At 50.7% G+C, this 14,597-nt stretch overlaps 3 protein-coding genes across 7 annotated transcripts in view; 2 read left to right on the forward strand and 1 right to left on the reverse strand.

Annotated features, from left to right (window-relative positions):
• The window catches only part of afg3l2 (AFG3-like AAA ATPase 2), a 9,417-nt gene extending 7,233 nt beyond the window's left edge, over positions 1-2,184 (reverse strand). For 2 of the 4 annotated variants that reach the window (XM_068341658.1, XM_068341656.1), the window contains exons 1-5: positions 2,108-2,184; positions 1,635-1,823; positions 1,047-1,146; positions 97-165; positions 1-6 (exon numbers count right to left, since the gene is read on the reverse strand). The exon at positions 1-6 is cut by the window's left edge and continues 146 nt beyond it. In XM_068341658.1, coding sequence (XP_068197759.1) covers positions 1-6; positions 97-165; positions 1,047-1,146; positions 1,635-1,715 — 256 coding nt within the window. In that variant the 5' untranslated portion in view covers positions 1,716-1,823; positions 2,108-2,184. The remainder of the gene's footprint in view (positions 7-96; positions 166-1,046; positions 1,147-1,634; positions 1,824-2,107) is intronic. The other 2 variants (XM_068341659.1, XM_068341657.1) reach the window with 1 other exon arrangement.
• A 282-nt stretch (positions 2,185-2,466) lies between these two features.
• si:dkey-154p10.3 (zinc finger protein 672) lies at positions 2,467-5,711 on the forward strand. The gene is made up of 6 exons (XM_068341662.1): positions 2,467-2,618; positions 3,202-3,701; positions 3,805-4,466; positions 4,543-4,676; positions 4,847-4,970; positions 5,427-5,711. Exons 2-6 carry the CDS (start codon positions 3,243-3,245, stop codon positions 5,602-5,604), a joined length of 1,557 nt encoding a protein of 518 aa, XP_068197763.1. The 5' UTR covers positions 2,467-2,618; positions 3,202-3,242; the 3' UTR covers positions 5,605-5,711.
• Positions 5,712-5,827: 116 nt separating this feature from the next.
• On the forward strand, positions 5,828-14,448 carry LOC137612878 (protein disulfide-isomerase tmx3a-like). 2 transcript variants are annotated; one of them, XM_068341664.1, is made up of 16 exons: positions 5,828-6,201; positions 6,799-6,847; positions 6,945-6,987; positions 7,342-7,465; positions 7,812-7,857; positions 8,449-8,529; positions 8,621-8,720; positions 9,490-9,567; positions 12,343-12,409; positions 12,505-12,600; positions 13,144-13,201; positions 13,494-13,547; positions 13,619-13,675; positions 13,785-13,914; positions 13,984-14,052; positions 14,143-14,448. In XM_068341664.1, exons 1-16 carry the CDS (start codon positions 6,168-6,170, stop codon positions 14,329-14,331), a joined length of 1,275 nt encoding a protein of 424 aa, XP_068197765.1. In that variant the 5' UTR covers positions 5,828-6,167; the 3' UTR covers positions 14,332-14,448. The 2 variants fall into 2 exon arrangements, with proteins under 2 accessions (XP_068197765.1, XP_068197764.1); XM_068341663.1 differs by having other exon boundaries at positions 13,785-14,052.
• Positions 14,449-14,597: the final 149 nt, after the last annotated feature.

Raw genomic sequence — 14,597 nt, forward strand, 5'->3', positions numbered from 1 at the left:
GGTCGTCTAGAAAAGAGATGTAAAACCCTCACGTTACCGTTCTGTCCCCTCCCTGACCACAGGTGAACTCCGTTTCAGGTGTTTCAGTGTTTCTACCTTTGGACGCCTCCGTCTCTGGGGGGGGTTTGGGAGGTTTGGAGCCTTCTGGGAAATATTTCTCAAAGCCTGGAAAACAACAAGAAACACAACAGGATAAAGTCGCCCCCGGCTGGGACACGCAGCACTCCACTGGTAAACCTCAGCTTAAACCTCAGACTAAAGCTCAGCCTAAACTTCAGCTGCAGCTCCGTGTATCAGCCTGAACTGGTCCAAACCACTTTAAACCGGTCTTAACCGATCCAAACAAGTTTAAACCAGTCTAACTAACCTAACCCTAACCTAAACCATTAGCTTACCCTAACCCTCAGCATCAGAACAGGCCACACCTGAGTGTCCTAAAGGTCACACTTGAGCGTCCTAAGGGTCACACCTGAGTGTCCTAAGGGTCACACCTGAGCGTCCTAAAGGTCACACCTGAGCGTCCTAAAGGTCACACCTGAGCGTCCTAAAGGTCACACCTGAGCGTCCTAAAGGTCACACCTGAGCGTTCTAAAGGTCACACCTGAGCGTCCTAAGGGTCACACCTGAGTGTCCTAAAGGTCACACTTGAGCGTCCTAAGGGTCACACCTGAGTGTCCTAAAGGTCACACTTGAGCGTCCTAAGGGTCACACCTGAGTGTCCTAAGGGTCACACCTGAGTGTCCTAAAGGTCACACCTGAGCGTCCTAAAGGTCACACCTGAGCGTCCTAAAGGTCACACCTGAGCGTCCTAAAGGTCACACCTGAGCGTCCTAAAGGTCACACCTGAGCGTTCTAAAGGTCACACCTGAGCGTCCTAAGGGTCACACCTGAGTGTCCTAAAGGTCACACTTGAGCGTCCTAAGGGTCACACCTGAGCGTTCTAAAGGTCACACCTGAGCGTCCTAAAGGTCACACCTGAGCGTCCTAAGGGTCACACCTGAGTGTCCTAAAGGTCACACCTGAGCGTCCTAAGGGTCACACCCTACCTTTGGGCGGTCTGGCGCTCAGCTTCCTGCACTCCCTCAGCAGGTTGGTCATCAGGCTCCGCCCTGGTACCACCTGCCCCAATCCGCTGGAACACAACACCTGCCCCACAGGACAAGCAGCCAATCAGAACGCTGATTCTTACCGTTGATGGTAGACGGGGAACGTGAACTTTCTTTGTTCTGTAGGGGAGGGGGCTCAACGCCTCCATGACGTCACAGTTAGAGGGAAAACAAAACATCATCGGCTCGCGTCCAATGACGTCATCGGGGGGCCAAACTAACTTATTGAGGAGCTCGTGGGACGTCAGCTGTGAGGGTTCACGTGACCGGAACCGTCACAGCTTCACGTCCGGTTGTTCTCCAGAGCTGTTGGCCTTTCTGTGTCATGTAAATAGAACACACCTGGTGGGGGGGACTGGTCGGGGGGGCATCGCAGTCACGTAACATCAAACAACAGTCACACGTTGGCTCGCGCGTCCCTCCCCCGGTCTAAAACGCGCACGTGAGCTGATGCGGTACCTGACATCCCGCAGCGACCCCCCCGCCGCGGCCTGCCGTCCGCGGCCCCGTTAGCCCGTTAGCACCTACCCGCCGGGCCGCTCCGTGCGCCCGCAGCAGCCGCACGACGCCCCCGCAGCCGGCGGACAGCCGCAGGTAGCGGTGAGCCATCCTCTCCCAGCAGCCGCTCGAACACGACTCACGGTCACTTATCGGGTTCCGTAACCGAACGCAGCCACCATATCAGCCCTACACGCTCTCTGGGCCGGGGTGCCACATCTGTGGACAAAGACACAACCCGTCCGCAGGACGAACACTGACCGCTCAGTGAAACAGACCATAATTCCAGATTCTGTGTTCAAAGTACTCATAGAAACTAAGGTAGTCTTTCATAAGAAATGTTTGTTTTAAAAACATGTGTTCCGGTGTTTGAAGAAATCAGTTCACCAACATAATGTGAGGAATTCTAGTAAAGACCTTTACACGGTGACCTGTCCAAACCTGTGAGATAACACGATCAAAGCGTGTCGTAGTCCTGCTGACCGACGCAGTTTCTCTGTTACCTGTGAAACGAGACGTTGGACACCAGACAAGAAGCGGGACATCAAATGAACTTTCATAAGCAACCCCGCATTACATATAAACCCCAGACATGGCAACACAGTTCTTCTTCTACGTGTCTGGCGGACAGTACTCAGATGACTTGCTGCCCTCTACAGGACAAAGGAGGAACGACGTCCACGTTTCTGTTACAAAACATTTAATTTATCAGATAACTGGTGGATTTCGGTCAGAAAAACATGAAGTCACTATTAGTCCAAAGAATTTGGAACAATGGTGTCAATAAAATGTTGACCCAGTTATTTAAAACAGGACGTGACGGGATAAGGGGCGTAATCCACAGAACAACTAGACGTGACGTCAGGACCGTAGAAGAAGAAGACCGGAAGACAACAGTGGAGCCGATTTACCGGAAGTGGAGTGATGAAACTCCGCTTTTATCGGCCGGTTTGTGACGCAGTCGTGACGCGGGAACAGCAGCCGGCTAGCTGCTAACTGTTAGCTCTCCGTCAGGTAACGCGCTGGATGCTAACGGCTTTAGCTCTGTGATGCTAACTCCATCCGCGTTGGTCAGCTGTGGGGGTCCGGGGGGTCCGACGGGTCCGACGGGTCCGGGGGGTCCGACGGGTCCGGGGGGTCCGACGGGTCCGGGGGGTCCGGTATTTGTTGTGTTTGTCGCAGACGTGTGAACAGGTTTGTCCCTCCTGGGGTCTTTATCTCTGCCGGAGCCTAAATCATGTTTAGTATAAAACAAATCATTTAAAATATAATTTAAAACATATGATTTAAAATCCACGTTTTAAATTGTGATGTCATCTGGACGCGTCTCCATCAGCGTCCTGTCGCAGCCCCCCCCAGCGGACACTGACCTCTGGTAACCATCAGGCCTGGATTTGTTTTTGAGGGTTCAGGTTCAGGTTCAGGTTCAGGTTCAGGTTCAGGTTCGGGGTCGGGGACCAGCCTGGAGGGGGGGGGTCAGGGCCAGACGTCAAATGAAGCATCATTTAAACGTAGACGCGTAAACACGCGACCGGTCGATGCTCCAGGTCTTAGACTGATCCTCTGACGTCGAGTGTCGCTGATCTTCTGCTTGCAGGGCGCCTCCTCTTGACGTCACGGTGACATCACAGTGATGTCATGGTGATGTCGGCAGCGGTACAGCAGTACCGTGACATCAGTCCTGTCACCCTGCAGCTGGAGGGGGGGGCAGTGACCTCCAGTCTGTACTGTGAGGAGGTGGAGGGTCTGTCGGGGGGGCTGGTGGAGGCGTTCCTGGTGGAGCTGTATCGCTGTAAACTCTGTCAGTTCACCTGCTCCCTGAAGGCCGCCATCAGCAGCCACCTGCTGCTCAAGCACCGCCCCCCCACCCTGACTTACCTGGGGGAGGGAGATGAATCAGGCGGGAATGAAGACAGGGAGGAGGCGGGGCTTCAACGGGAGGCGTCGCCCTATCAGCTGGATCTGAACGGGCAGTCGAAGCAGAGCGACGAGGACGAGGACGAGGACTTCCTGCTGTACAACATGCTGGACAACATGAGCCCGCCCACCTGTGACATCAGCGGCGAGGGGGGGCTGCAGGTCGCACACACGTGTGAGGTAACCATACACACACACACACACACACACAATGATGATGCTGATGTCACTGATGATGTCATTGATGATGATGTCACTGATGACCCGTGTTTCCCCGCTGCAGGTGAGCACGCTGTTCGTGGAGGAGGGCTCCATGTTCCCTCTGAAGGGGGGGCCGGTGGACCTGTCGTGTCACATGGAGCCCCCACCCACGCAGGAGCAGCGGGCCCAGTCTGCTCACCTCATGACTCTGGGACTGTGTCGCATCTCCACCGCCAAGCCTCCTCCTGCCCCCCCCGCCGTGACGGCCTCCAAACCGCTCTGCCCCCCCACTGAGGACCGCCCTCCCCCGTCTGACGGCCTGAAGCCCCCGGGGGCTGGTAGGCGGGCCCTGCGGTGCGTCCTGTGCCCCCTGATGCTGCCGTCCCAGCGCCTGCTGGAGGTGCACGTCCGGAGCCACCGTGCCGGGGGGGGCTTCGGCTGCGTCCGCTGCAGCTGGACGGCCGACAGCTGGGAGCAGCTGCAGCCCCACTGGAAGGGCCACTGCAGGGGGGGCCACTGCAGGAGGAAGAGGAGGAGGAGGGTGGGGGGAGAGCAGCTGCAGGACAACAAAGCACAAAACGCTCCCCAGCAGGCACCGCGGGGCCGCCGTCACCTGACCAGCCCCCTGGGGGGGACCGCCTTCAGGTCGGCTCCCAGGAGACTCACGTCTAAATCACTGGAGGTCAGGAGGGGGGAGGAGGACGAGGAGGGAGGAGGCGGCTTCTGCTGCTCCCTGTGTCACAGGTGACCCCCCCCCAGGTGATGCTGCCTGCTACCGGCCTCTGATTGGTTCTCTGACGCTGTGACCTCCTCTCCCCAGGAAGTTCTCCTCCAAGCTGACGCTGAGGCGTCACCTGGGGGTGCACGGGGGGGAGAAGCCCTTCAGCTGCCCCCACTGCCCCTACAGGAGCAGGCTGAAGGCCTCACTGGGGCAACACCTCAGGACACACACCGGTACACACACACACACACACACACACACACACACACACACAGATAGTGACACACAGACTACAGCCAGTGCCCCTGGGTGTGTGTGTGTGTGTGTGTGTGTGTGTGTGTGTGTGTGTGTGTGTGTGTGTGTGTGTGTGTGTGTGTGTGTGTGTGTGTGTGTGGCCCCTCAGGTGAGAAGCCCTACAGGTGTGCTGAGTGTTCGTACGCCTCCATTGATCGCAGCTCCCTGCTGAGACACAGCAGAACCCACAGCCAGGAGAAGCCCTACAAGTGTCAGCACTGTGACTACAGCAGGTGACGACACACACCTGACACACACACCTGACACACACCTGAGAACATACACCTGAGAACACACACTTGACACACATACCTGAGAACACACACCTGACACACACACCTGAGACACACACTTGACACACACACCTGACACACACACCTGACACACACCTGAGAACACACACCTGTCTGCTTCCTGCTGATGACATCATCATCATGCTCTCAGCGTTTTGCTGCAGTGAGCAGGAAATATTACGGTTTACAGCTAAGTGCATTTCATGTCTCATTTTCTGACCCTGCCCACTTTGACTCCGCCCACTCTCTGACTCCACCCACCCTTCTCTGATGAATTAACTGCAGATTGGGTGTCACTACATGGATTATCCTGTCGCTGGTCTGAGCTGTAGCTGCAGTGATTGTGAACTGCCTGGTTGCCGTGGTGACGCTGTCGTCCTGTTGTTTTTCTCTCAGCATCCAGAAAAAGAGTTTGGACCTCCACGCTCGCCGCCATCACACCGGGGAGGCGTTTCCATGCCAACAGTGTGACTACTCCAGTCCAGACCGCCACCTGCTGCTGAGACACACCCGCAGACACCACGCCCCCCCCAGCGCATCACCCTGTGACCTCACAGCTGATCGGGCTGTCTGATTGGACTGTTCTCATCATCCAGTTGGATGACATCACAGACTGACAATCGTTGTTATTTTGAATTCAATAAAGACTCAGTTTGGACATAAAAATTGTTTTCTGTTTAGTTGAAAATGTGTTTAAATGAAATACGATCAGACCAATGAAGAAGAGAAACACCACAATGTAACGTTAACACATCAACCCCTCAGGAGCCCGGTGCATCATGGGACATGTAGGCAGTTCATGCTAGCATCAGCCTGTTGTGGGTTCCATTAATATTACTGCATCGTGGTCGATGACTTCCATTCTAATAGTTTATTGAAACAGACCTGGAGGGGGGGGCGGAGCTTAGTCCAGATAGATCAGACATATTGATCCTTCCTACTTCCTGTTTCCTGTCTACTGTTACCTCCTCTGTCCTGCCTTTATTTCCTTCCTGTCCATCTTGTCTTTTGTTTCCTCTTTCTAATCCCCTCTACTCTTCCTGCCTGTGTTGTTAATAAAGTTTCATGGGATTGAATGTTAATCGGGTGGATTAGCTGTGTGTGTGCTGTTAGCAGATTAACTGTGTGTGAGTCAACATGTCGGCTGTGAGGCTCCCCGTCCTGCTGTCAGGTACGTCTCACACACAAACACACACACACACCAGGGACCCCGCTGGGGTCGACGCCCCTGGGGGTCTGATGGCGGTTTGTTCACAGGCTGCTAATCTGACAGCTGCTGACGAGACACTGGAAGACACCTGCTGCTGCTTTGTGCCCGATCACACCTTATGGCCTGTTGTCATAGCAACAGTAGCTCAGCATCTCCAGGAGAACCTCCTCAACTGATCAACAGATTTGGTTCTAAGCGTCTGTCAGACAGTTTGCTGATTGGTTGGTTGGTCACGTTGTTGGTTGGTCACGTTGTTGGTTGGTCACGTTGTTGGTTGGTCACGTTGTTGGTTGGTCACGTTGTTGGTTGGTCACGTTGTTGGTTGGTCACATTGTTGGTTGGTCACATTGTTGGTTGGTCACGTTGTTGGTTGGTCACGTTGTTGGTTGGTCACGTTGTTGGTTGGTCACGTTGTTGGTTGGTCACGTTGTTGGTTGGTCACGTTGTTGGTTGGTCACGTTGTCTCGCTGCTCTGTCGGTCTTTTGTTCCTTTATTTGTTATGTTGTGTTCATGTTTTCTGCTTTGTTTATTTGTTTATTTACTTGTTTGTTTTCTAGTTTTGCTGCTTCAGTCTGTTTCGGCCTTCGTGGAGGAGCTCGATGACTCGTGAGTCAATCAGCCAATCACAGTCATAGTGGGGTGGGTCCTGAGTGTGATCAATGATCAGTTAATAATAATAAACATGATTGATTGTATTGAACAGCTTCAAGGAGACACGACAGCCGGACGACATCTGGCTGATCCAGGTAGGTCTGGAGTTATTTACTACATTTAAATCAGGACTGATGTTCATGAGGACACACACACACACACACACACACACACACACACACACACACACACACACACACACACACGAACACACACACACACACACACGAACACACACACGAACACACACACGAACACACACACGAACACACACACGAACACACACACACACACACACACACACACACACACACACACACACACACACGAACACCACCACCAATGTTACGGTGGTGTTGTGTTGACGGTGGTGTTGTCTTGTTGCTATGGTGACAGTGTTGTGATGTTGTTGCTATGGTGATGGTGTTGCTGTGTTTGCCCCCGTGCAGTTCTACGCCCCCTGGTGTGTGATGTGTAAACAGCTGGATCCCGTGTGGCACCAGATCGGATCGGAGCTCAGAAGTCTCGGCTCGCCAGTCAATGTCGGCCAATCAGACGCCACCGTCAGCACCGGTCAGTCACACAGTCAAAGTAAAAGGATCAGAATAAATACTGTGACAATAAAAGGATCAGAATAAATACTGTGACAATAAAAGGATCAGAATAAATACTGTGACAATAAAAGCATGGTTGGTGACTACTCTGTTCTGTTGGACCCTGAACTCAGCTGATCTCTAACAGAACATCAGCTGAAGCGCACCAGCCTCGACTAGAGCTAACCAGCATTTTAGCAGACTGGAGTGTTTTCACGTTCGACAGTGTGGGACAGTAGTGAGAAAGGTGTGAGACGTGTGTGGTTCATGTGTGTGGTTCAGGTGTGCACTTGTCACCAGGTGACGCTGACCATTTGTCTCTGCAGGTTTGGCCTCAGAGTTCCGTGTCAGAGGGTACCCTGCCATCGTCATGTGAGTCGTCTCTGCTGCTTTCTGAACACAATGACGTGTGACTGTCGTCAGCCTGACGTGTGACAGTCGTCAGCCTGACGTGTGTCAGTCGTCAGCCTGATGGTGTGACAGTCGTCAGCCTGATGGTGTGACAGTCGTCAGCCTGACGTGTGACAGTCGTCAGCCTGACTTGTGACAGTCATCAGCCTGATGGTGTGACAGTCGTCAGCCTGACGTGTGACAGTCGTCAGCCTGACTTGTGACAGTCATCAGCCTGATGTGTGACAGTCGTCAGCCCGATGGTGTGACAGTCGTCAGCCTGATGGTGTGACAGTCGTCAGCCTGAATGTGTGACAGTCGTCAGCCTGACGTCTGACAGTCATCAGCCTGATGGTGTGACAGTCGTCAGCCTGATGGTGTGACAGTCGTCAGCCTGATGGTGTGACAGTCGTCAGCCTGACGTGTGACAGTCATCAGCCTGATGGTGTGACAGTCGTCAGCCTGACGTGTGACAGTCGTCAGCCTGACGTGTGACAGTCATCAGCCTGATGGTGTGAGTCATCAGCCTGATGGTGTGACAGTCGTCAGCCTGACGGTGTTCCTGTGCTCCAGGCTGAAGAACCGTCTCCAGTATAACTACGTTGGACCACGAACCAGAGACGGGATCATGGACTTTGCTGATCGGGTTGGAGGGTGAGGACACATGTGTTTGTGTTTACTGTGAACACGTGATGATGTCACAGCCTGTGAACACATGATGATGTGACAGCGTGGTGTCTTCCAGGCCTCTAATTCGTTCTCTCAGCAGTCTGCAGCTCTTCCAGCACGCCATGAGTCGTCATGACGTCATGTTTGTTTATGTTGGAGCCACATCGTCACTGAAAGTACACACACACACACACACACACTCACACACACACACACACACACACGCACACACACACAGACACAAACACACACAAACACACGCACACACACACACACACACACAGACACACACACACACAGACACACACACACACACAAGCACACACACACACACACACACTCACACACACACAAACACACACACACACACACGCACACACACACAGACACAAACACACACACACACACTCACACACACACAAACACACACACACACGCACACACACACAGACACAAACACACACACACACAAACACACAGACACACACACACACTCACACACACACAAACACACACACACACACACGCACACACACACAGACACCAACACACACACACACACTCACACACACACAAACACACACACACACGCACACACACACAGACACAAACACACACACACACACACAAGCACACGCACACACACACACACACGCACACACACACAAACACACACGCACGCACACAGCACACACACACACGCACACGCACAAGCACACACACACACACAAACAGACACACACACACACACACACAAAGACACACACACACACACTCAAACAGACACACACAAAGACACACACACACAAAAACAGACACACACACACACACAAAGACACACACACACACACACACACACACACACACACACACACACACACACACACACACACACACACACACACACACACACACACACACACACCTGTCTTGTGATGTCTTCAGGGAAACTACACATCAGCAGCAGAGGAACTGATCGTTCACACCTTCTTCTTCTCCACGTCCAGAAATGTCCTCCCAAAGGTTTGAAGTGGAGTTTGACGTAGATGATAGATGACAGTAGATGACAGTAGATGACAGTAGATGACAGTAGAAGACAGTAGATGACAGTAGAAGACAGTAGATGACAGTAGATGACAGTAGATGACAGTAGATGACAGTAGATAACGGTAGATGACAGTAGATAATGGTAGATGACAGTAGATAACGGTAGATGACAGTAGATGACAGTAGATGACAGTAGATGACAGTAGATAACGGTAGATGACGGTAGATGACGGTAGATGACGGTAGATGACAGTAGATGACAGTAGATGACGGTAGATGACGGTAGATGACGGTAGATAACGGTAGATAACGGTAGATGACAGTAGATGACAGTAGATGACAGTAGATGACAGTAGATGACAGTAGATGACGGTAGATAACAGTAAATGACAGTAGATGACAGTAGATGACAGTAGATGACAGTAGATGACAGTAGATGACAGTAGATGACAGTAGATAACAGTAGATGACGGTAGATGACGGTAGATAACAGTAGATAACGGTAGATGACAGTAGATGACAGTAGATGACAGTAGATGACAGTAGATGACAGTAGATAACAGTAGATGACGGTAGATAACGGTAGATAACGGTAGATGACGGTAGATGACGGTAGATAACAGTAGATGACAGTAGATGACGGTAGATAACAGTAGATGACAGTAGATGACAGTAGATGACAGTAGATGACAGTAGATGACGGTAGATGACGGTAGATGACGGTAGATAACAGTAGATGACAGTAGATAACAGTAGATGACAGTAGATAACAGTAGATGACAGTAGATAACAGTAGATGACAGTAGATGACAGTAGATGACAGTAGATGACAGTAGATGACAGTAGATAACAGTAGATGACGGTAGATGACGGTAGATAACAGTAGATAACGGTAGATGACGGTAGATGACAGTAGATGACAGTAGATGACAGTAGATGACGGTAGATAACAGTAGATGACGGTAGATGACAGTAGATAACGGTAGATGACGGTAGATGACGGTAGATGACGGTAGATGACGGTAGATGACGGTAGATGACGGTAGATGACGGTAGATGACGGTAGATGACGGTAGATGACGGTAGATGACAGTAGATGACAGTAGATGACGGTAGATAACAGTAAATGACAGTAGATGACGGTAGATGACAGTAGATAACGGTAGATGACAGTAGATGACAGTAGATGACAGTAGATGACAGTAGATGACAGTAGATGACAGTAGATGACAGTAGATGACAGTAGATGACAGTAGATAACGGTAGATAACGGTAGATAACAGTAGATAACGGTAGATGACAGTAGATGACAGTAGATGACAGTAGATGACAGTAGATGACAGTAGATGACAGTAGATGACAGTAGATGACAGTAGATGACAGTAGATAACGGTAGATAACGGTAGATGACAGTAGATGACAGTAGATGACAGTAGATGACAGTAGATGACAGTAGATGACAGTAGATGACAGTAGATAACGGTAGATAACAGTAGATAACGGTAGATGACAGTAGATGACAGTAGATGACAGTAGATGACGGTAGATGACGGTAGATAACGGTAGATGACGGTAGATGACAGTAGATAACAGTAGATGACAGTAGATAACAGTAGATGACAGTAGATGACAGTAGATGACAGTAGATGACAGTAGATAACAGTAGATGACAGTAGATGACGGTAGATAACAGTAGATGACAGTAGATGACAGTAGATGACAGTAGATGACAGTAGATAACAGTAGATAACAGTAGATGACAGTAGATAACGGTAGATAACAGTAGATGACAGTAGATAACAGTAGATGACAGTAGATAACAGTAGATGACAGTAGATAACAGTAGATAACAGTAGATGACGGTAGATAACAGTAGATGACAGTAGATAACAGTAGATGACAGTAGATAACAGTAGATGACAGTAGATGACAGTAGATGACAGTAGATGACAGTAGATGACAGTAGATGACAGTAGATGACAGTGGATGACGGTAGATGACAGTAGATGACAGTAGATGACAGTAGATAACAGTAGAAGACAGTAGATAACAGTAGATGACAGTAGATAACGGTACATAAAAGTAGATGACAGTAGATAACAGTAGATGACAGTAGATGACAGTAGATGACAGTAGATGACAGTAGATGACAGTAGATGACAGTAGATAACGGTAGATAACAGTAGATAACGGTAGATGACGGTAGATGACAGTAGATGACAGTAGATGACGGTAGATGACAGTAGATGACGGTAGATGACGGTAGATAACGGTAGATGACAGTAGATGACAGTAGATAACGGTAGATGACAGTAGATGACAGTAGATGACAGTAGATGACAGTAGATGACAGTAGATAACAGTAGATGACAGTAGATGACAGTAGATAACAGTAGATGACAGTAGATGACAGTAGATGACAGTAGATGACAGTAGATGACAGTAGATGACAGTAGATGACAGTAGATAACAGTAGATGACAGTAGATGACAGTAGATAACAGTAGATGACAGTAGATAACAGTAGATGACAGTAGATAACGGTAGATAACAGTAGATGACAGTAGATAACAGTAGATAACAGTAGATGACAGTAGATAACAGTAGATGACAGTAGATAACAGTAGATGACAGTAGATAACGGTAGATAACAGTAGATGACAGTAGATAACAGTAGATAACAGTAGATGACAGTAGATGATACAGGTCATGGTGCGTTCAGGGCTCGTGGTTCATTTCGGTTTGTTTCCAGGCGGTGTCTCTTACCTCGCTGCCAGCTGTGGTGGTTTTCAAAGATGGAACGTACTTCACCTTTGACGGTGAGACGCCTACCTGTTAACAGGTGGAACTCATGTTGCCATGACAATGGTCAGGCCAGATGACATGATGACTCAGGTCCTCCGTTGTGTTTCAGAGGAACGAGACGACTTGAAGTCCTGGATCAACAGAGAACGTTTCCCCAGCTACTGCAGGATCGACAGCTACACGCTGTACGCCATGGGAGACTCAGGTAGGACCACCTCAGGTAGGACCACCTCAGGTAGGACTACCTCAGGTACACCATGGGAGACTCAGGTAGGACCACCTTAGGTAGGACCACCTCAGGTAGGACTACCTCAGGTACACCATGGGAGACTTAGGTAGGGCTACCTCAGGTAGGACTACCTCAGGTACACCATGGGAGAATCAGGTAGCACTACCTCAGGTAGGACTACCTCAGGTACACCATGGGAGACTCAGGTAGGACCACCTTAGGTAGGACCACCTCAGGTAGGACTACCTCAGGTACACCAGGGGAGACTCAGGTAGCCCTACCTCGGGTAGACTACCTCAGGTACACCATGGGAGACTTAGGTAGGGCTACCTCAGGTAGGACTACCTCAGGTACACCATGGGAGAATCAGGTAGCACTACCTCAGGTAGGACTACCTCAGGTACACCATGGGAGTCTCAGGTAGCACTACCTCAGGTAGGACTACCTCAGTGATTTCACAGCCTCTGACTGGTCAGGAGCTGCAGGTGTTGAGTGTGAATAACCACACCTCTCCTGCAGGTAAACTGGTGATGTTGGCGTTGGTGGAAGAGACGAGGCTCAGTGAGCAGAGCATGAGGTAACAACACCCACAGCATCAGTGAGCGGCTGTGACACAGGTGACGTCACCTGTGAGCCGCAGTGACACAGGTGACGTCACCTGTGAGCCGCCGTGACACAGGTGACGTCACCTGTGAGCCGCAGTGACACAGGTGACGTCACCTGTGAGCCGCCGTGACACAGGTGACGTCACCTGTGAGCCGCCGTGACACAGGTGACGTCACCTGTGAGCCGCCGTGACACAGGTGACGTCACCTGTGAGCCGCCGTGACACAGGTGACGTCACCTGTGCTGTATTCACACCTGCTCAGGTATAAAGGGCTGGTGGAGAAGGTGGCAGCAGAACACAGAGAAACCTACAGCAGGTGAGACTCACCTGTGCAACTGACCAATGAGAGAAACAGCAGCAACCTGAACCTGTCTGTCTGTCTGTCAGACACTTCTACTTTGGCTTCATGGAGGGTAGTGACTACATTAATGGACTTGTGATGAGGTGAGTGTGTGTGTGTGACGGGTGTGTGTGTGTGTGTATATCTGTGTGTGTGAGATGTGTGTACCAGCTCTGATGGTGTGTATTCCTCCTGCGGTCTCCTCTTCATCAGTGATGTCATCGTTCCCTCCTTCATCGTGGTCAATCTGTCCATTGACGGCTACTTCCTGCCTGGAGGCCTGATGGAGACGGAGCGTCACCTGCTGGACTTCCTGAATGGGGTTCTGGACGGCAGCGTTCAGGTGCGTGTGGACTCAGGTCCCCTGCAGACACCCCCCCCCCACGTCTCTGATGGTGATGATGTGTTTCAGAGTCAGGGAGGAAACAGCATCGCCCAGCGCGCCCGCCGCTTCCTCTACGACACCAGAGCCATGCTGGCAGTAAGTCCGCCGCTGGAGCCCCGCCTACCCGTCACTACACCCCTGCTCACCTGTCAGCTGATCATGTGACCTGTCTCTCTGTCCATCCAGCCGGTGTTCAGCCAGGCTCCGCTGCTCGGCTGCTTCCTGCTGTGCTTCCCTCTCGCCGTGGCGGTCTCCTTCTGCTTCCTGTGCGTTAAAGTTCGAGCTGCCATGAGGGATGAAGATGCTGACGGCGTGGAGCCATCAGCTCCATCCCAGCAGCGCAAGAAGAAACTCTCTGAGAAGAAGTCCAACTAGAGAGGAGGAGCTGTTGAACCTGGTCCAGATGATGGATCCACTGAGACCAACTTAAATAAAACTACTCTGGGAATCAAATCATGTTGGAATAAAGAGATTGAATGTGTTTTTCATAATTAATGTGTATAAATATCATAAGTACAATATTCTGAATTTATTATCTATACTGTAATCTATTTCCTGTGTCCCGCTAATCCTCCATTCTACATTACTGCCCATATGATGAAAAAACATGAAAACATGAATCAGTACTTTGACAAACAAAC

Source organism: Antennarius striatus, chromosome 18 (assembly GCF_040054535.1).
Source record: "Antennarius striatus isolate MH-2024 chromosome 18, ASM4005453v1, whole genome shotgun sequence".
Classification (NCBI taxonomy): domain Eukaryota; kingdom Metazoa; phylum Chordata; class Actinopteri; order Lophiiformes; family Antennariidae; genus Antennarius; species Antennarius striatus.

Bases quoted from the DNA above. Each gene is read 5' to 3' on its own strand.
- si:dkey-154p10.3 (XM_068341662.1), top strand. From the start codon at position 3,243: ATGGTGATGTCGGCAGCGGTACAGCAGTACCGTGACATCAGTCCTGTC. The intron at 3,702-3,804 runs GTAACCATACAC...TCCCCGCTGCAG, and splicing joins AGGTCGCACACACGTGTGAG to GTGAGCACGCTGTTCGTGGA. The intron at 4,677-4,846 runs GTACACACACAC...GTGGCCCCTCAG, and splicing joins ACACCTCAGGACACACACCG to GTGAGAAGCCCTACAGGTGT.
- LOC137612878 (XM_068341663.1), top strand. From the start codon at position 6,168: ATGTCGGCTGTGAGGCTCCCCGTCCTGCTGTCAG. The intron at 13,202-13,493 runs GTAACAACACCC...ACACCTGCTCAG, and splicing joins CTCAGTGAGCAGAGCATGAG to GTATAAAGGGCTGGTGGAGA. The intron at 14,053-14,142 runs GTAAGTCCGCCG...CTGTCCATCCAG, and splicing joins ACACCAGAGCCATGCTGGCA to CCGGTGTTCAGCCAGGCTCC.